General features: G+C 35.1%; 1 protein-coding gene across 3 annotated transcripts in view; it reads left to right on the top strand.

Annotated features, from left to right (window-relative positions):
- LOC149540521 (uncharacterized) overlaps positions 1 to 22,565 on the top strand; it is a 67,153-nt gene that overhangs the window by 24,088 nt on the left and 20,500 nt on the right. For all 3 annotated transcript variants that reach the window (XR_016356412.1, XM_089801607.1, XM_089801606.1), the window contains exons 3-7: positions 11,522 to 11,673; positions 11,828 to 11,921; positions 12,094 to 12,164; positions 12,274 to 12,380; positions 20,464 to 20,585. Coding sequence is in view for 2 of the 3 variants with exons in the window: in XM_089801607.1 (XP_089657733.1) it covers positions 11,522 to 11,673; positions 11,828 to 11,921; positions 12,094 to 12,164; positions 12,274 to 12,380; positions 20,464 to 20,585 (546 nt within the window). In the remaining variant the exon portion in view is untranslated. The remainder of the gene's footprint in view (positions 1 to 11,521; positions 11,674 to 11,827; positions 11,922 to 12,093; positions 12,165 to 12,273; positions 12,381 to 20,463; positions 20,586 to 22,565) is intronic.

Below are 22,565 nucleotides of genomic sequence, written 5' to 3'. Positions count from 1 at the left end.
ATCGCTCTTTGTTTAGCCAGCAAGCAAATACTAAGTCCAAACCAAGAGGCTTCATTGAAGGATTGATACATTCAGATCTTGGCAACACTATATTTCATAGAGTAGCCCTTCCTTGTCTCAATCTGAATACATATATTTATGCCCAGAGTACTACAATAACCTGGTTTCCTCAACTGAATGACACTCAAGAATATTATTAATGTGCACCCTGTGTTTCTTCTCTAAAGCCTGTGCTATAATAGAAATACGCTTGGGAGGTAAACACCGAAGTCTGAAAAAATATGATGGCCTTTATGAGCAGCTCTGCCCTTTCCCCCTTAGACCTCCCGATTTGTCCACTGACTTGTGATGAAGGTATCAAACTTTGTATTTTCGAGAGTAAGGAACAAAAATAGTTGACGTCTTCTGTGGAGCAAACTGAACAAAACAATCAAAGTGTCTAAAACACACACTGCAACAATATTTAAAATGATTCGCACAAAGCAATCACTCAGATTGTAGAACTTGGAACGTTAAGAACTGAGCTCGTCTGCAATAAATGGAAGCGTAGCTTCATCACATGATCCCAAAAAATACTCCAGACCTAACAAGATCTGTTATCTTTGTTGTATTTCAGTGTTCCAAATAGGCAATTGCCAAAATGATCATGCGAAGGAATAAATGACAAAACAGTTACAAAAATGTGAACTTGGGAACCAACCATCATAAAGGCGAGTCTTTGATAATTAAAAATTGTACATACTAACAATACGTCTTCCACCACATAAAAAACAACACACAATAAAAAGTAGAGACATTGCCCGACTTCCATCAACTGTTGAGAATGAATAAAGCATGGCCATTACAAATTAAATAAAAACGCTAGCATAGACGTTAGTGATGAATACAAAAGTGCCATAATAGCAGCATTAAAGCTGGAATACGGTAATAAGGAGAAGCTGTTCCACAAATAAAGATTATAGAAACATGAATAAAACCATCTCTTGACAGAATAAAAAAAAATTCCATTATCAGCAGGTGACATTCGCACAACATGAATTTGCAAATTGAAATGCGGGGGAAAAAGAAATATAAGGAATTCTGCAGCTCACAATACAATGAGAATGTTTTGATATGTCATGCAGACTAACATGACTACCATTAATCTGCCGCCTGTATACAGTGCAGCCAAAAAAAAAATATCGACACCTTCCAGAAAATTAATATGAAGATGAACTTTAAGGACAGATGGTCAATACGAAAAGACAAGAAGACATTACAAAAGTCTGGTTTTATCTCTGCACTCTCATGCACTGAACTGCATCAAGGGTCACAGAGAATGATGTAGACACATCTCATATGCTCTCTTTGCAGACTTGAAAATATCTTCCTCAGAAACATGACATAAACTAAGAAAATCAAGAAACTCTCCTTTAATTGCTATTATCCAACCTGGTTCTGATTCCATGTTAGATTTTAGCCCAGAAATTAAGGTAAACAGCAATAAGAAATAGTCACAAGAAACATACAAAATTATCCTAAGAAAACCCTTCCAAAATGAAGGGAAAAACCTAGCCACACAACAAAAGATTATTTTAGTGATAATAAAATATTCAAGTTCACAATGCCTTTTGCTTCATGTGATATATATAACATAAGGAGAGATTCTTCACATTCCAACCAAAGGTCTCTTCAATTTCCAAAACATAACTCTTTATTTTCAAATACAACTCTTCGTATTTGCATGCACTAACTCATGTTGTATAATACATGTCTTATATATAATATTACAATTTATCATAATGTCCTTTTCAGCTGAAGGTGACTATAACAGTATCAACGCCCAAAGATAATGATCTCTATCGCAACTACAATCTCCAACATTCTGAAGTACGCCCTGTTAGGAACCTAACTCTATTAGAAGTTACAAAGTCACGGTTAAGTGCCACCCTGTTACAGGATTTACCTCTAGCCCGGTTAAGAGCTTTTCCTAATTAGGGGTACCCTTGTTAAAGGACTTTATACACTAATGAAAGTGCCACCTTGTTAGAGGATTTACTATGAGGATCTGTTAGGATCCACCGGGTTAAGGGATTTCACCTGTTGTAACTGTTGAGGAACAACATAAATAATGATTTGTAAAATAGCACTTCCTCTGCCTATTTAGATCCGCTTCAACTCTCTTTCTCTTCTCTCTTTACTTCTCTCCTCTGTGGCTGGACCACTCTTTCCGTTTCTTCACACACCACTGGAACACAATCAACAACAATAAAACCTGGCCTTTCACCTGTTATAGTGGTTTTTGCCGCTTCCATCGACTTGACAAAAACCCTAAACGTATTACCATTGGGAATTCAAATATCTCACTTAGATCTAACTGCAATAAGATGTTAATTTATTTCATAAATCATCTTTCACGACCGTACCACTAATTCATAGTATTTTGTGCTAAAAGTCAAACACATTTTGGCCTATCATGAGCTTCCCCTAGAATTTTCTCCATAATATTTAATCTCGATCACTGTGATATCTGACATCACCTCCACATGTATATCCACGTCATACAATTACAAGTGACTCATTACAAGTCATTGCAATTGTGACACCTTTTATTGATTGCAGTTTAACTGATTGTTATTCAAAACCTCATTCTTTATTAACCTATCTGTCATAGCTTCACCGATCACCTATCCTTAACCTGGAACCGTCTCACGTGTCATCTTTCCATCTTGGAAACACTTTACTTGTAATGTTAATGAGTTTAATTTGTAACTAAATCAGCTTCATTGACTAGTGAATATCCTCTTGTGATCAATCAACTCAATTCATCATGGATTTGATAAACCAATCAAATCACGTATTGATTGTCACTAACTATTCATGAGTTGCACTTGTTACTTGACCGATCCTCTCATACTTCTCTACACCAATTGCATCCACTCAATTATGCTTGGCAACATACTAAGAATGCTAGGTCAATTGTTGACATCAATGACAACACAATAACGGATCATCATCTAATCAAATCATCACTTGTTCTTCACATCATCACATCATCACTTGTTCTATCAATTCCATTAGTTATGTCAATAATCATGACTAGACAGTTGAGGCTTAACTTAGTCTTAGCTCTGGATGCTTCTAGTTTAAATGAATGGAGTGTGAAGAGTATAAGTCGATTCCTTTCTAGGTCACTGTAATAAAAAATCACATTGTTAGAGAAAGCTTTAGAAAATTGTGCAATTTCTTTCTAAATTTTGTTATGGAAAGTATAGTTTTTGGTGCATATATACTTTTGTATAGAAATTAAAAAACCAAACATGATCCTACATTACAAAATATCCGCCTGCCTAAGAATATTAAATTTATTAAATGGGACATTGCAAATGGTATCAGAGCAGCAGTCCTACCTACCCGTGGGTCTAAATCCAGTTAATGTAGGGGAGAGAAAATATGAGAGGCAGCATTATAAGAGGGTAGCTACTAAATTATCGAGAATGAGATGGCTGATCAAGAGGAAGAATGAGAGAACAATTGAAAGGCATTTGTGCTAAGGCATTTACAAACAATACAATCGCTCCTTCAAATGCTTTAGAATATGAACAATACAATTAGTTTCCTGAGGCATTGCACAAGGCAATGAACAAGAAGGTAGTAATTCAAATTATTCAAGATCTGAAAATGTAATGTCTCCAATTTTTAAGGTGACAAGTTAATCAAATTAATTTTTATTAAGTTGTCAAAAATAAGTGAAATATTCAAATGATGACTTACTAGTAATTTGCTTAACTAAACAATGGAATGTCCCCAATTTTTAAGGTGACAAGTTAATCAAATTGATTTTTATTAAGTTGTCAAAAATAAATGAAATATTCAAAAGATGACTTACTATTAATTTGCTTAACTAAATAATAAAAAAATAACACAGCATTTAAAATGTCACTCTGTTAAATAAAGTTCTCCAAATATGATCTATAATAAAGTCGGCCAGGTCAGCCTAATATCCTAGATGCTTCTTGGATTCTTAGGAGTTTGGATGGTGGAAGTAAGACATGCTTTGGGTTTGATAGACATTTTATACTTTTGGAGACAAAAAACCTTCAGTAGCCCTGCAAAAAGGCTGGATGAAAACCTAGCCCTTTCTAAGAGGTGGATTCACGATATTGTCTACATCTAGGCAAAAACTTGATGTTATATTCATATATAAATATTGATGATTTGCCATGAGCCATTATTAATGGGGTTGGATAGCTTAACTTTTAACTTTATTATTAATGGCAAGTTCTCATATTTCTGATTCTTTCAATATTGGCGATAATTGTTATCAAGTCACGGTATTGATGAGTAATGCCTATTGAAACTTTGGTAGTTGCGAGACAGATTAATCTTACTTGTGATTGATCCTACAGTGTTCTTTTTTGCATTTTTGAGTTCTGGTTATTGACCAGTTTTGTTCAAGTCTCTATATCCATCTCCTACCATGTTTGGTTCATGCATCAACAGTGTAGTGGCGTGTTTTATTCTTGTATCAAGCACTTGTTCTTACTTGGCATTGATGACATGGCACCATCTTGCCTCCTTGTGCCGTCATTGGCATATCATGTGTTGCTTCTATTACATATTTATTTCTGCTGTTGAAGTTCAATGGTCTCCTTATTACATCAACTGTTCATTTACTATTGCTTATGATCTTTTTATGGACACATCGATTCACATTTGATGATGTCAGGTGTTTCCTGTAATGCACATCGGTAAACACCCATTGGTTTACTTCACGCGACTATAGGGTGTCACATCTTTTCATTTTAGTGCGTGTGATGAGTTGGATGATACTGCAAATATATTCACCAGCGTATTATTGTTTGTTTGTATTGCAGAAATTCATTTATTAAGAAAGCTCATAAATAATGCTTACTGATTGACTGAGATAATTGTTGTGAGGTTCTCACACCATCGCCCCAAAACTTTGGGGACCCCCTTTTTTTAATCACCTTGGCAAATTTTTGGATTGTCCAACAATTTTGATTTGATTTTTTTGAGATTTTTAAGCTTGGGACACCTTCAGGTCAGTGGGGAGAGGTTTAGCTTATTTTCACCCAATTCCAACTTGATTTTCTGAATGACCAATTTCATCCTTAGGTTGGACAAAATTTTCAAATACAACATTTGGTAGGATAAAATTGTAAAATTTGTACTTAAACGATTTCTTTTAAAAATTTGGATATAGTCGTGTAAATTTGGATAATTTTCAAAAAATAAAATTTTGTTAGATTTGAACTTTTTTGGAAAATCTTGAAATATTTTCAGTGAGAAAATTAATTTTTGTTATGATGAAAGCAAATTGCAAAATTGATTTGACTTTACAGAAATAATTTTATTTGTGTTAAAAATTTAAATTGCTTGGCAAAGTCAATTTGAATTGAATTGCAAAAAATTGGCTTTAATGGATTAAAATTGCCTTGAAAATTTTTAAACCTTTAATGAAATTGGTAATTTAATATTGAAAAATGGCTTTTGGCTAGCCAAAATCCGATTTTAATGACATTAATTGCTAAATCATCATTGAATGGAAATATTTAGTGTCTCCAAGGCATTATTTAATTCTTTTTGCAATTTTGGTCTAATTGGCAATTTAAAAAAGTAAATTTCATCATGGCAAAGTTAATTTCGTGCTAAGCATTTAATTGGGGGCCAGTTTTGTGTGCTAATTAATATTTTTCTTGCTCCCAAGGTCCCAGTTGGCCAGCTAAGGAGAGTATAGGAATTGGGTATAAGAGGAAACTCTTTCCCCTTTTCTCCTCATGCCTCACTCCTCTTTGTTGGTGCTTAGGCGATTTTTGCCTAAGGGCAGATTTCTTCTTTCTTGGACAATTTTTGCAAGGGCAGATTGGTATTTTCCTTGGATGGTTTTTTTGCAAGAGCAGATCTGCACTCTTCTTGCTTGGCAAATTCTGTGGGAGGCAAATTTTGTGGAAGATAAAATTCTGATTTTCAAGAGGGGTTGTGATTTTCTCCTAGAGCTAGGGCCTCAAGATTTGCAAGGGGTTTGAAATTCTCGAAGTCTGATCCTAACTTCCAAAAAGAAAATCCGGCTATTGGTAAAAGTAATTTCAAATCATTTAGAGTTGAAAAGTTGAAAGGGGTCCTTAAGCTGATTTCCTTCTTTCGTTCTTGTCTAGATATTGTCTCCCTTGGTTCTTTTTGCATTCATTGTCCACCACTTTACCATCCCATAATAGGGTGATGAGATGGAGGATGGTAGTGCAAGCAAGAATCCTAAGGGAACAAATGCTAAGAAAGACAAAGAGGATATGATGCCCAAAACAACTGTCTTTTCGAAAATGAGGCGAATAACAAATCTGGCTATTGGTAGAGGTGACTTTTAATCATTTAGAATTGAAAGGAGTCCTTAAGTTGACTCCCTTCTTTCGTTCTTGTCTAGATATTGTCTCCCTTGATTCTTCTTGCATTCATTGTCCACCACTTTACCATATTGTAATAGGGCGACAAGATGGAGGATGGTAGTGCAAGCAAGAATCTTAAGGGAACAAACACTAAGAAAGACAAAGAGGATATGATGCCCAAAACAACTTTCTTCTCGAAAATGAAGCGAATAACCGATACCAATGCTGGTACAGTAAACATGATACAGGTAAAAGCCAGACTAAAGGAAGGACAATCCCCTTTGGCAAAGAAGATATACAAAAGGCGGTTGCACATCACAGCTCAAGTGTTGATGCTTCCATTACAACCATGATGAGCGACATCGGAGCAACACTAGATTTTGAAGATATCAGAGAAGAGGACATCAATGAAGCAAAGCTTCGATCGAGATTGGATGCGTTAGGAAAGGTTACTATCAAGAAGAAACATTTGAACACCCTTTCCTCCCTCAATGCCTTTATCGGATTTGCAAAAGAGTATGAGAAGGATCATGAGAAGACACTACAAGCAGCAAGCAACGTGATGAAATCGGCTGAGCTCAAGAGAAAGCACACACCTTGTCCTCCTATGGAAGAAGTCAACAAAAGGCTAGCTAGGTTCATTGCCTTAGCTTAAAGAATGAAAGAAAAAGGGAGAGTTATATTAGAAGATCATTTGATGTAAGCCCAAGTGGCAATTTCTCTTTCTTCTAGGATAGGACAAGTGTCTAATTCTGATTGGCCACCATTTTGGTGCCTTCTCATTCGTTGCCACTTTTCCACTTTTTTCATTGGTCCATTGACGAGGTGGTGTCTTCTTATTGGCCGATGGGGTAGCAACCCTAATTAAGGTTTCTAGGATCCAATTTGGATCATTGATTTTGCTTTTGATCTCAACCGTCGGTTGTAATTTTGGCCTCTATATAAGGCCATTTTGCTCTCATTTGTGAGAGAGTTATATTGGAGGATTGTTGCCAAGATACTATCAAAATTGTTCTCTATTCATTGTTGCGACTTGCATGGTGGATATACATGATCATTTTGGTGTATTGCATGATTCTTCTCATCTCTCAAATTAAAGTAGGATTTCGTTTCATGTTGTTAGAGAAGTAGATGGCTAATTGTATGTTGATGTTAGTGAATGTTTGATAGGGATCTACAACTAGGCCACTAGCATCTTAGCCGTTGGTTAGGGAGCCTTGTGTGGTAAACTAGTTTATCTTTTCTTTTAAATCATTACATCTATGGAGGTGGAGCCGCTGGTAAGCTTTCATTAGATTCGATCTCCGTCCATTTGCTAACCTTTCCATTCATAGGAGTAGGAGTAAAATAGTGAGTAGTTGAAGGAGTAGGAGTAGAATAGCAAGTAGTTGGGTAGTCGAATTTTCACTCTAAGAAAGTTAGGAAGGTAGAAGTCATTAGAACCATTATTGCCTCCTCCTTGCGCAATCAACATTATCTGGCACTACATCCTCCACCATCACCATCACCATCAACATCACCTGGCACTCATACAAAATCATCACCATCTCACCAAAAACCCAAGTCATCCTTGAATGAATAGTGTAAGGCCGCTTACGTGATTTCTAGCAAATCACATCGATAAAACTAAGCGAGTATCCACAAGAGTAGGAACATTGGAGTTATCCTCATATCCCATGAGCAATAACTTTTCAAGAGAGGAATTGTATGTTTGATACTTCGTATCGGATATTCAATTACTAATCTGTTATGTAGTGATAACAAAACTTGCATCAACAATAATATTCTAAGATGCTGTTCAGATTTGGGTTTAGAGTAGGGTTGGAGATTTAGATTCAGAATTCGTTCAATTTTTTTGGGGGTGGGTTCAGGGTCATTTTGGGTTCGTTAGTACAAAAACATAGCATGTGTTGTTTTGAAATATATATATGTGTGTGTGTGTGTGAGAGAGAGAGAGAGAGAGAGAGAGAGAGAGAGAGATTATATGCAACAACGAATATAAGTCCATACACCACTATGCTAATAGTCAAGCAACATAGCAAACTACAACAACATATCTATGTTTCAGTTCGATAGGATATTAATTGCATCAGTTGGCCATACATACAACATGATATACTTTGCTTGGTCATGCACATGGAACATATTTTCAGATCAAGGTGACAGTTTGAGAATGAAAGGAATTGTCAGAAGATAAGTGTAGTTATCTGAATTTTTATTTTGTATTTGTTAAGAGAATTTCTAACCAAGCTAGATCAAAAGTTAAGATTCAAATTTTAAGCCCTAGATTCAAAGATATCATAGCTTTTTTGAAAAAAATTAGCTATAATCATCAATTCGTATGTCCAATATAAGAAAGTTTTCTTTATCGTTCACAAATGCACAAATGACACATAAAACATCCCTTTTGGCCTTTTTAGTGGTCACTTTTAGGGTCAGAGAGTCAAATAGACCAAATTAGGCAAAAAAACACTTTAAAAAAGTAAAAAAAATGTTCGGAGACCAAATTTGGGCATTGACTAGCAAATTCATTCAAATTTGCTCCAAATTTTTCCTGGGTTCCTCTAACAGAATTCACAGCAAATTTGTAGCTCTGTAGATGAATTTGACGAGGACCAGACTTTGTACATAATCGAACCAGACTTTGAGGTTGAAGTTGAACACTCTACTTATTGTGTCAATGATTCATTTACTATTGCTTATGATCATTTTATGGATGTCTATTCACATTTGATGATAGCCTTCTGGTTTTCCTGTAATGCACATCGGTTAACACTCATTAGTTTACTTCATGTGACTATAGGATGTCATGTATTTTGGTTTTAGCATGTGTGATGAGTTGGATGATACTGCAAATTCACCAGCGTATCATTTTTTTTTGGGTGGTAGAAGCTTCAATATAATGTTTTGTCTGCTGTGAGCAGCTTGAGCTGAGTGCTTGTGCGTGTATCGGAAGCTACCTGATTGCTTGTTTGCTGTGAGCAGCTTGAGTATAGTCTCATATTGTTTGCATTGCAGAGATACATTTTTTATATTGCAGAGATAGATTTTGTAATTCTAGGTATTCTTAGAGACTGAGAGTAACTTGAAGAAAGCTCATAAATAATGCTTACTGATTGACTGAGATATTGTTCAATCATAAGCAAGTGGTTTTGTAATTTATTCATGGATCTCAATTAAGGAGCTATTTTTGGATGTGGCTGGGTTTTTTTCCCTCGAGTAGGAGGGTTTTCCCATGATAAATAACCAAGTCATCTGTTCTTATGCTTTTATGTGTTTCAGTTTATTGCAATAATACTTTTCTGGTTCAAAAAGATCAACAGTGTCAAGGGTTAAGCAACAATGTAATAAAGATAATAATTGGGTACTCCCAGCTCCAAAGTGTGAATATTGATCGTAGCAGACGAGCAGAAATTCATTGAAAAAATCTTTTACTGCCATGAAGTCTGACATCGGACATGATTGTATTTTAGTGATTTGATTAATATTGGTGATTATTATTGTGAAATTGTGGTTGTGATGCATATTGCAGATAATATTAGAGTCGGCATGCCAGGGGGCTTCATAGAAGTTTTAAATATATTAAAGGGAAATATTTAAGTAAATAACCTGCAACAAGAGTGATTGTCACGACATCTTGCAAGCTCTGCAACAATAAAAAATCTCATAAAGAAGCTCAATACTGGGCACATGAAGACCATCATATGTTGTGATTGAGCATTGTGGGGCTTCCGGCGCTATCTTGGCAAGTTGAGGCCTTGCACTTGAGCTTAACAATCTTGTTGGAGCCGCCTGGTGTATTTGGCTTGAGTATTTCTTGCATACAGGTTCACTGGTAATAGCAAAGCTTCCTCTCCAAGCTCATCATTGTCAATCCCCAGGTACAGGTTTAACATAGTAGTCTATTCTTTGATGTTAGTGAGCTGAAGCTGCCTTTTGAGATTGAAAACTGCATATTCTTGTTATATATGAGTGTTGATAATTAATACCACCCACTCCCAACAATGGTATTAATAAATCAATTGTAACTGAATGAGCTTAATACATGTTTTGTTCAATATTTGTTTACTGGAGCTTAAGGTCAGACTGTCTTGATTTCATTCAACACAAATTCTGAGGTCATATGTTTTTGGATAGCATGTTATGAATGCTTATGATATCTGTATGCTTCTATTTGGTTCTGCGTTGAGTTTCATTTAAGCAACTACTAATAAAACTCAATAAACAAGTGAAGTCAATCACGTAGCTATTGTGATGTGAAATTTTTAAGGTGAATTAATTTAAATTTATTTTTACAAAGTCTTCAAAAGATGACAACTTAATGTGGTATTCACTACTGGTCTTGCTCTCAAGCCTTGTTGTTGCTCATAGTTCACTCTTGATCAATGCAATGAAAACTTTATAGTGACTTGGATTGAGATTAGGATTCCTTGTCATATGATCTTTGAGGGTTTTAGGGTGAAGGTGAGGTCAATAAACGTTTTAGGGTAAAGGCTAATGGCCCACTTCTCCAAAAAAATATCCTTCAAAAAACTAAACAATTTTTTTGATCTTTCTGGAGTGACGGATTTGCTCAAGTTTCAGAAATGTCCAAGGGGCATGAGTTAGTCTCGTTAGGGTCTCAGGGCATCCAGACATCCTCTCAGCAATTCCATCAGTGTTGATTCTTCATAAGCATACCAACTTCCATAGGAAACATCCTCAGGGAGTCTCCGCCTTGCTAGTTGTAGGGGAGTGGGACTGAGTATGGTGAATGTTTCCTTGGAGTTACTTGAGTCTTGTGGACATGCCCATCTTCAAAGATGACTATATCTTACAAAGCTAAATAGATTTCCTTAAATTATATCAGGCTAACATAAAAAAATATCATCGTGAATGCTATTACATTGTTTTTTTATGTCTGCATTTATCTGCTGCATTGGAGTTGAAGAACTCTAGATGTCATGCATTTGAGCCCTTAGTGTCAACATTGACAGCTGACTTTCCTGGTTGTCCATGCCAATACTATTTTTTAAAGTATTTATTCTTTAAGTAAATTAAATTTTGCTTAGAGTGGATGCTAAAAATTTCTTCTACAGAATCCTATCTCTCAGTTATATTTGACCATTCTAACTTTTTGAATGTTGTTAGTTGTATAGAAGCTGTACAGGAGTTGCACCAAAAAATTATTGAATCTCTGGATTCTAAAAACTTACCTCCAAATACCTTGCGGGATTCATTTCTGGAAAATTGTAAGAACACTGAAGATGTGAAGCTGGCATTTGAGGTCCTCGAGAAGCTTAGGATATTTGTAATATACAAATCCCAGTGAAGTTTTCAAATTGTTGCTATCTTTTTTCCAATTTATTTGTTATGGAAGATTATGCAACCATGCAAGTAAAATTGGATTAGAATCCAACTCGCACTAGTGTGTAACTAGTTCATGAAACTTGTTTGGGGTGCAGAAAACAGCAGGCTTAAGTCAGCACACAAACTGGCCAGCAAAGCTTACTAGAGCAGTTGCTTCTGCATGTGTTCATGGAAAAGCTCCAGAAATTGGTATTGAATGGATGGGCCTGTAATTCTGTTGCTGGAAGTGAATGGGCCTTATATTTCTTTTTTCTGATTGTCTTAATCGTTTGTAACCATTTGGTGCTTAAATGAAAGGGTTAGTTTTCAAATAAAAATAAGTTGAGAAAAGTACCTTAAGATCAGATAACAATTTCTGCAGGATTAAGGACTCTTTGGAGACACAATGTCTATGGACTCACACCAGATATTGGTGCTGCCCATCATCTTCTGGTAGCAGAAGTTTCTCACTAAGGATTATTTAGTTGAATTTCTAGGATTTATTTATTTATTAGTTCTCTATAATTTGGTATCTTATGAAAGTGAGGTCGCATTTCTGCAGCATTATTCAAGACAAGAAAAGAATATTGCTCTCATGGACGAAATCCTAAAGACCATGAAAAAGAATTTCTTGAAACCACATCCCAAAACTGCAGATATTGTTCTCAGGTTTGTCTTTCAAGTTTTATTGACTTATACATTGTTTATATTTTATGTTTTTATCTATCTCAGACTCAAAGATATTTAGTGCATTAAGCAGTTCTTTGGTCACTATAAAGTTATTAACAGTTCTGATCATTGGTTTGAGTGCAAGCTGTTAATATGGTTAACCAATGGGACGACTCTTCAAATTTGTGCTTCGATCAAAACTATTGCCACTACTGTACTTTTGTTTGTATCCCATAATCTTTTCATCCTTGTCAAATTGGGATTTATTAAATTAGCAGGAGTCGGCTTATAGATCATAATCACCAACTCAAGTTATTTGTTAGAATGCTAGCTATTGATAAGCTTGATAACCGATGAAATGTCTATTTATGCAAGGGCTCAATTTCCTGCAATCATACATCTTGTTCAATCAAGGTCTAATTTCTGTTGTGCTTTTCTGTCTGCTCCGCATTCTTTTTGATGAAAACCCTTTTGTAACATGAAGAACCTTAAAAAGAAGTGAACTGTCTTGTCAAAATTAGAAGTGTAATTCTGATATCTGTTAGGGATTGTTAGGACTGTCAATTCTTATATTAGGCTAGGTGTTCACTATTTACATAATCCATGGGAAGACACTTTTATGAACCTCCAGTATCGTAAGATTTTTTATAACTAACTTGAAACAAATGCAAACAAGCTATGCCCATTACGGAAACAAGGCAAAATCATTTCCCTCATTAACCTTTAAATGAAAATATCACAGAATCAAATCTGCCAGGAATTCAGCAGCATTCCAACAGGCAACATGTAAACATTGCTTAGAAAATAACAAGACTGAGAGGAAGAAATGGAAACAAGTACACTAGGACAATTGATGCAATTGTATCTTGTCAACAGGAAATCGTTTCAGGAAAGGGTCACCATCCAAAGCACACAAATATAACATTTTACTCAACAGCACCAATGTTTATAATACATTCATAGGATACTGTTTTGAGCTTTAATGAGATGAACACTCTTTATTCATTTGGGGGACAATCAGGAGCTTGGCCTTGTAAAGTCCCTTCAATACATTCTTTATACCTTTCCTTCAAAATATAGACTGAAGGAGGTCTATTAAACTCCAAAAAACAATTCCATGGGCCCAAAAAAGGTCCAAAAATATTATGCTATTGATTCTAATGACTTTGATATGTGGAGCCGTTGTGGAGCCGAAAATAATTCTAACACAACTAATCAATCACCATTGACTTTAATTTGCAAACTCCCAGCACGCTCCCAAAAGCATTAGTTACAAACCCTACCCTCTAATTATAGAAGATGCTTTTACAAGGTTACTATGTAACCCCATATTCAGTGTCTCATTACAAATAATATATATTTAGGACTCTAGAGAATAATAAAACTATTACATATATCCTTAACTTCACATGGTCATCTCTGTAAAGTTTCTTCAAATTCTGTGAGATCAGACTGAGTTAATATCTGCCGTTATGCTTACTGAAAATAATCTTTTGTGATTCAGACTTGTAAGAAGGAATGTCAATAATATAAATATTATTCTGAGATGTTTTTATTTCTGCAAGTAATCGAATAGGGCCGAATTGTTTAAAGGAGCAGACTATATTTCTTTGTGTGTCCCTTAGCTACAATTACACCTTATATATATATGACAACCAAAGGGCATGTCCCTTGAAGGGACATAACCCTATCTAGGTCGGCCCTTAATAGTACTCTCATAATCGGTGCTCAAGGGAGAATATGATTTGTAAAAACATTAACTTAGTTAAGTTTTATCCTTAATAACCACTATCCCTAAAGAGATGCCGATAATTCCTAAGAAGATATATATATATTTAATGCTAGATAAGATTTGTGTGATCTATACAATCAGATCAGCATGATAATCGAAGTTATAGTTTTAACACTCCCTCTTAACTTGATAATCATACTGAGAGCAGCATCAATTAAGATGAATAAGCATAGATTGATACCCTATATCTATCTGAATCTTCTAAGCATTTGGTATCATAGAACAAATGATACTAAGTCATATTATCATCTTGTGATATGACTTATCACTTATACTAGTGATGACGGTATTGCATGGAATGCAACACACAGGATAAAATCCGAAGAATGATTAAATTCGTCATTTATCCAAGTTGTGACTCATAGGTACTGGCAATCCTATATCACAACATGATCCCGAGTTAAAGATCTACCAAAACACAGAATAAACTCCTAAGAATAATAAAATTCTTCCTTTATCCAAATTGTGACTTGTAGGCATAAATATGTCTACATCACAATGTGATCTTGAACTCATCTAGATCTGAGAGTAGATCTCTACTGTTCAGCACATTATCTAAGAGATCGTCATCTCTCATAATGTCTTTTATACAAGTGTTCATCATCTCAGAGATCATCACCTCTTAGATAATGAATACAAATGGTGGAGCCCATAACAGTCAATAGCCTGACAATAAAACTTATTTTAATAATAATTTAAAGAATACAAATGTATTACAATTCAACCATACCAAGTCTTTTCCTGAAGTGATCTATCTTTATTCAAGAGAGAGGTTTGGTAAGAATATCTGCTATCTAATTTGCAGTGCAAATGTATTCTAATTTTACAGTATTCCTATCTCTCATATCTCTTACATAATGATAAGGAATTTCAATATGCTTGGACCTATCATGAAAAATTGAATTCATAGAAAGCTTAATGGAACTTTGATTATCACAATGAATAATCTTAGGGTTCATGACTTGACCAAATAGTCCCACAAGTAACTTTCTAAGCCAAATTGCTTCCCGAGAGGCCATTGCTACTGCAATGTATTCAACTTCTATGCAAATTTGTGCTACTAATGACTGCTTTCTACATATCCATGATATCATCGCTGAGCCTAAACTGAAACAACATCCTGAAGTGCTTTTCCTGGCAGTAACACTTCCAACCCACTCTAAGTCTGTCTACCCATGTAGGTCCAATTCAACTTTCTTATACTTGAGCCCAAGGTTAAGAGTGCCTTGTAAGTATCTCATGATGTGTTTGACTGCAACTAGGGGAATCTCCTTTGGCTCACACATAAACTGACTTGAGGCATTAACAACATAGCAAATATCAGGTCTTGTATTTACCAAGTACATAAGGGACCCAATCATCTGTCTGTAAAGAGTAGAATCTATGGAAGGTGATTTTGCTAGTGCTTCCTTAAGTTTATGTAGATTAGTCTCCATTGGAGAAGACGTAGGCCTACAGTTCCACATTCCAAATCTCTTCAAGATATCTAATGTACACTTTCCTTGATTAAGTATGATGTTGTCAGAATTCTGCCATACTTCTAGTTCTAGGAAGTAATCAAGGAGTCCTAAATCCTTCATCTCAAATTTTCTGATTAGATCTTTCTTGCATTGATTTATGAGATGATTATCACCTGTTATTAGTAAATCATCAGCATACAGTATCAAAATTACCATATCATCTTTATCCCTTTTATAATATAGATTTGGATGAGCTTCATTTTTGGAGAATCCGAAGCCAGTGAGATACTTATCAATTCTTTCATACCATGCCCTTGGAGCCTGTTTAAGCCCATAGAGAGCTTTCTTGAGCTTGCAAACAAAATTTTTAGGGTTACGAGTTTCAAATCCTTCAAGTTGCTCCAAATATACCTCTTCTGTAATCTTTCCATTCAGAAATGCTATTTTTACATCCATTTGATATCTGATGTACTTTCCATCTCTTCGATGCTGCAATAGCTAGGATTGCTCTTATAGAGGTGTATGTGGCAACATGAGCAAAGGTTTCTTCATAATCAATCCCCTCTTTCTAAGAGAATCCCGTGGCTACGAATCTGGTTTTATATTTTTCAATGCTATTTTTAGCAGCATGCTTGATTTTAAATATCCACTTAGAAGAAACAACGAATTTTCCTTCAGGTCTTGGAACAATTTCCCAAACATCATTCTTCATAATGGATTAGTATTCTTCCCTCATGGCATCCTTCCAAGCTGTATGATTACTAGCATCTAAAACATTGGTTGGTTCTAATTTAGACAAATCACTCATGTTTGCTGCATAACTAGAAAATCTTTTGGGTCTTTTCCTTTCTTTGAAGGTTCCAGATAGTGCAGCGAAGTTTTGTGCTTCCTCTACTGTCTTAATGGCCCAAAGTGGTCGTTTCTTTGAATTTCGAGTTTCCTCAAGACTGAGATTTTGAATTTCATTTTCGATTCTTCAATGTTCTTCCTCTAAAACTTAGATTCAGTATTTTCTTCAGAACTAGGTAAGGGAGGAGGATCTCCAAAACTTAGGGCTCTTTTGAATGCTAAATCTTCTTCAAATATTACATCTCTACTAAGTTCAATATTTTTTGACCAGGTATGAAAATTCTATATGCATTAGATGTTTCACTATACCCAACAAAAAATACCTTTCCTCCTGGAGGGTTCTAACATAGTTTTCTTTTCTTTTGGAACATGTATATATATTGGGCAACCAAAAATCCTAAGACGACTTATATTAGGTTTAACCTTAGGAAAGACTTCTTCAGGAATTTTATCTCTAAGGTAGTAGTGAGGACTTCCGTTTTGAATATAGACAATAGTACAAGAGGCTTTTGCCCAATGATAATATTCTAGATTTTGATCAAATATCATAGCTCTTGCAACTTCTATAATTGTTCTATTCTTCGTTTCTGCTACCCCATTTTGTTGTGGGTTATAAGGAACGGTATACTCCCTCTTAATACTTGCTTCTTTACAAAACTCTTTAAACAAATCTGAGATATATTCCCCTCCATTATCAGTCCTAAGAGTTTTAATTTTGTGTCCTGATAAGTTTTCAGTTAATGTTTTGAATTCTTTAAATGTCTTAAGGATTTCTTTTGATTCTTTACATTTTAAGAAGTAAATCCAAGTTTTTCTAGAGAAGTCATCTATAAAAGTTATATAGTACCAGAATCCTCCAAGAGAAGTAACAGACATAGGTCCACATAAATATGAGTGGATTAATTCCAAAACATTGTTAGTTTTCCTTGTGCAATCATGAAATGGACTTTTGTTGTTCTTACCCAGAGCGTATTCCTTTGCATATGCTTGAGTGATTTTTAATCAACTTAGGTAAACCAGTTACCATCTTCTCCATAGTTGATAAGGTTTTGAAATTTAGATGTCCTAACCTTCTATGTCATATTTCGTTTATATCAACAGCTTCATGAATTAAGGCTTGAATAGTTTGACAAGGTTTTGAATTTAATTCATACAAGTATCCCTTTCTTTGACCAATCAACTTAGATTTCTTAAATGAAAAGTTCTTAGGCCAGGTCATTACTTTACGGTCCATGAATGCAACATTATGTCCATCTTCAAGTGTTGTAACCGAGATTAGATTCCTTTTTATTCTTGGTATATAGAGTACTCCTTTGAGATGTAGAGAACTACCCGACTTTAGTCTCAAGGTGCAATTCCCAATTCCTTTGACTGAATGAGTGGAATTATCACTGATGGTAACTTTGCCATCAACTTCTTCAGATATAGAGTCTAGTGCTTCTTTGTATCTTGTAATGTGTCGAGATGATCCACTATCAATTACCCATGCTTTGCTTGGTACTTAATTTGATAGTGCAGAATACAATACACGATTCTCAGGATTGTAGTTATCTTCTTTCCTAGAAATGTTTTTACAGTTTACTTGCTGCTTTGTATTCTTAGGGCAATTAGATCTATAGAGTCCAAACTTTTTCGCATTTGAAGCATTTTATTTTGGATAGATCTTTCATAGGTTTGTTATTTCTTTGATTACCCTTTTTCTTCTTGATGTGTTTCTTCTTACCTTCATAGGAATTTGTATTGAGAACATGAAGTTCTTCATCTTCAATTTTCAATCTTCCTCCTTTCTTAAGTTTCCTATATTCTTCTTGCAGGCAATCTCCTTTAAGTCTATTAAAGTTTGGAAGATTGTCTCTAGCACTTACTCCTTGTGAGAAAGTTTCCCATGAATTAGGTAACCCACCTATAGCCATAAGTGTTAGTTTCCTGTCTTCAATTATGGTTCCTATACTTGCAAGTTTGTCTCTTAGACTAGCCACCCTTAGAAAGTAGGAGTTCATAGATTCTCCCTTCTTTATCTGTATATTATTTAGTTGCCTTTTTAGTGCAAGTGTTCTAGTCGCATTGTTAACCTCATATGCATTTAATAATGCATTCATCATATGAAATGTTGTTTGATGTTTCATTAGCATAGGTACTATTTCATTTTTCATTCCATCTAATATGATCTGCATGGCTTTCCTATTTCCTTTACTCCAGATAGTTTTATGAGGTTCAACAGCAGGTTGCTTGGATGCTGAATCAACAAACTGTTTCACACCATTGTCTTCAAGAATCATCATAATTCTGAATTTCCAAGCAACGAAGTGTTCTTTCCCTCAAACCTATCCTCGGGTCTGATTGTGCTTGCCCTTGAAGATAGAAAGATGTTGCTAGATATATTAAGTTTGATTGTCAATTTGCAGAGCCGAGGTTCAACTACTAGAGCTTTGATACCATGTAAAGTTTCTTCAAATTCTGTGAGATCAGACTGAGTTAATACCTTCTGTTATGCTTGCTGAAAATAATCTTTTGTGATTCAGACTTGTAAGAAGTAATGTCAATAATATAAATATTATCCTTAGATGTTTTTATTTCTGCAAGTAATCGAATAGAGCAGAATTGTTTAAAGGAGCAGACTATATTTCTTTGTGTGTCCTTTATCTACAATTATACCTGATATATATATGATAACCAAAGGGCATGTGCCACGAAGGGACATGATCTTATCTAGGTTGGCCCTTAATGGTACTCGCATAATCGGCACTCAAGGGAGAATATGATTTGTAAAAACATTAACTAACTTAGTTAAGTTTTATCCTTAATAACCACTATCCCTAAAGAGACACTGATAATGCCTACGAAGGAAGATATATATGTTTAATGCTAGATAAGATCTGTGTGATCTGTACAATCAGATCAGCATGATAATCAAAGTTACAGTGTCAACAATCTCTGCTGCCCATTCCATGACTTTTGCAGATACATTAATTATATGTCAATAAGAATTAAATTGCGTAAACACTTAGCATATGCAAGGTGATTAGCACAAAAGTGGGGCTTCAACAAAGGTAACTGACCAACAAGGGCATAAGCATTTTGCACAGACTTCTATTCTCACGAGTATATCATGGCACAATGCGACATCAACCAAGTAATCTTTATATTGATTGCAATGCTTTTATCCTCTATCATGCCTAAGCATAAAGGGTAGGAAATGAAAGCCAAGAACACACTTGAATTTCACATGAAAACCACTGTATCATGCCTCAACCTGAACATGTGCACTGACGTCCGTCTCCTCGAGAATAGGATTGAATGTCTGCTAAATACTCAACTTTATAGCTGGAAAAACAATGGCAATCGTTTGCTAACTCATCCAACTTCAAAAATATGTATAAACACATCATATATATATGTATGTATGTATGTATACCACCTAATATTCATTATCCTGCACAAAGTCTGTCTCCATCAATGAACACCTAAAGACCTTTGTACTGTAGCCCTATGACACATATGCCTCCCTAGGATTTCCACCTCTTGGACAATGTCTAGCCTAAACCAACCAAAATATAAAAAAGTCCACTGACAATACTCACACAAAGAATGTGGCTCATATCCTCTATGCCACTAAGTATCAAAGAATTGTAGTGTCCTCAATCAAGGACAGTAGGAAAACCATGCAATGTTTTGTATTGTATAAATGTATACAATTTTCTTGTGATTTTTTTGAATAATAGAAAGCCAGAAATAGGAGCTCAAATCAACTACTAATTGTGTAAGCTGTAGCATAATATATTGAATTCCATCTAGCTCAGCAATTAATGGTATTAAGGATTTGTGATGCCCCCTTCCTAATTTTTCCTAGAATTTGCCTAAAGTCACATTTGCAGTAAATTAGGGTTAGGGTTACATCTTAACAAATATTTTTTTTTTCAACTATATGATCATGGATTTTTAGAACTTATTGAATTTAACAAGGATCTTTTTTTCTTGGCAGCATATGCAATGACAACCGGAACTGGGGTTTGATGATAAAGCATGCTAGAAAGTTTCTCGAGGATGGGGTGAAGCTTCATCCTGGTGCTTATGACAAGTTGATTTCTCATGCAGCTAGAGCTGGTAATTGACTTGGACAATGACCCCTTTTTGATTTTGGGTTAAATGTCTCAAGGTGTTATCTTGTTCTTATTTTATTTTTTCTTGAAACACATATCTCTAGCATAAATATTATCTCTATGGATTTGTAGAAAATAAAAGACTGCCTATATTAGAATTCCAGTTTTCTTTATTTTTTGGACTAACTGGTATTGGCTAACATAAAATAGATTTCTACATATGGATAGTGAATGCATGGGTGACATGTAGATGTGTTTGAGTGCAAAGTTTCTGTAGTTTACTGACAGTTTTATCATGTGATCCCCTTGGTATTTGTTTGATGTGGTAAACTATCTTCTTTAAATGGGTTATTCTTTGAATTAGGCTTAGTTAAATTATTTACAAATTCATAGTAAAGGGAACCTGTCAGAAAATGAAGTTGGTAGTGCTTCTCTAGCACATGAATCTCTGTCAGGCCTCCTGACCTTAAGTATATAATTCACTATCAGTAATATTCAGAGAAGCTTTGGCATATTTCTGAGAAAGAATAATTGATATGTACATAGTATGATAGCACATCATTTGATCCTTTACTGAAAGTGTAACCAATTATTATGCCTTAATGATATCCCATTAAATTATTTGCAGAGAATTTGAGTATACGCTGTGTGTTAGAATCTTAAATATACACAAGGGGTTTCATCTCAAAGATGATCTAAAACACAGGGCATCGAGATGGTGGCAGAAGGATACCGTAATAAAATCTGGCTTGTAAATTACTTAGTTGTGGAATGTACATGCAACGGAAAGCACTGTTTAAGTATCACACAATCTAAGAGAAGCAATTGCAACTAATGTTCGCCAATTCAAAGTAGCTGAATAAGTATAGTACATGTGAGCTCAAATGACTGAAACTGAAAGGAAATTTTATATACATGTGCATGTTTGTGGCATTAACGTTTGAGTGTAGTTGCATATGTACAAAGCCAAGATGGGTGGTTTTAATCAAGGATGATCGAAGGCTGTTCAGGATCTTGAATAGTTGATAGTTTGCCTTCCTCTCAGTGTTGGTTTGTGTTCCAAATGCATACGATGTTAGCTGGTTTTCTGATGTGGCACATACCATGTGCATGTGGTTTTGAATGATGCAGAAATGTCTTTGAGGGATTCTAATTGAGTAGAGCCTCGACTGGGACGGTGATGTTAGTTGTGTCAATTTGCCGACATGATGCCACACAAGTTTTATGTCATGTGGTTTGACAGTATCATCATGCAGATAAGTTACATGTTGCAGGGGAAACTAGTGTGACCTAAGAGTGAGATAACCATGCCTTTCTTAGATAAGTCAATAGGTGCTGAGTATATTCTCTTGGCCAATTTACTAGATCCTTTAGTTGTACTTATTACTGCAAATGCTTGATCCTGTTGATAGGTGACTGAATCAATTTTCTTAGTTGTTAAACATCTATTTGAATGGTAAGCTTTCCCATTGCTGCTAAATTTTTGATTATTTGTATAATTTTTTTTATTCAATGCTTAGAGGAAGACACATTCTTCATACATCTGGGTGGTGCCATTTTACCAAGGGGCACCACTTTTCCATACTAAACATATTATGGTATGATAATTATATAATATAATATAATGTCTCAAATAATACTTCACTTGAGACATCGTTGTGAATCATATATGTAAGCCTCCTGAAGCTAACTTCAACACTCCGTTTTAGCTAGGGAGGTTTCCATATTAGGTTAAGTTATAATGAATGTATCATTATGATTCACCTTAAACATCACAATGAATTTTAGATATCTCCATATGGCATGTCCTCAGATATTACCTCATCCACCATTATGGATTTAGAAAGTTACCATCATGGCATGTCCTCTGATACCACCTCATGCAATATCCACCATAATGGATTTTAAGATATCTACCATTAGGGCATGTCCACGGATCGGATACTACCTCATGTATTATCCACCAAAATGGATTTTAGATATC

Source organism: Cupressus sempervirens, chromosome 9 (assembly GCF_028749045.1).
Source record: "Cupressus sempervirens isolate cs-2001-9-10 chromosome 9, ASM2874904v1, whole genome shotgun sequence".
Classification (NCBI taxonomy): Eukaryota; Viridiplantae; Streptophyta; class Pinopsida; order Cupressales; family Cupressaceae; genus Cupressus; species Cupressus sempervirens.
Note: the sequence above shows the minus strand (reverse complement) of the source record. Positions and strands in the feature narration are given on the sequence as shown.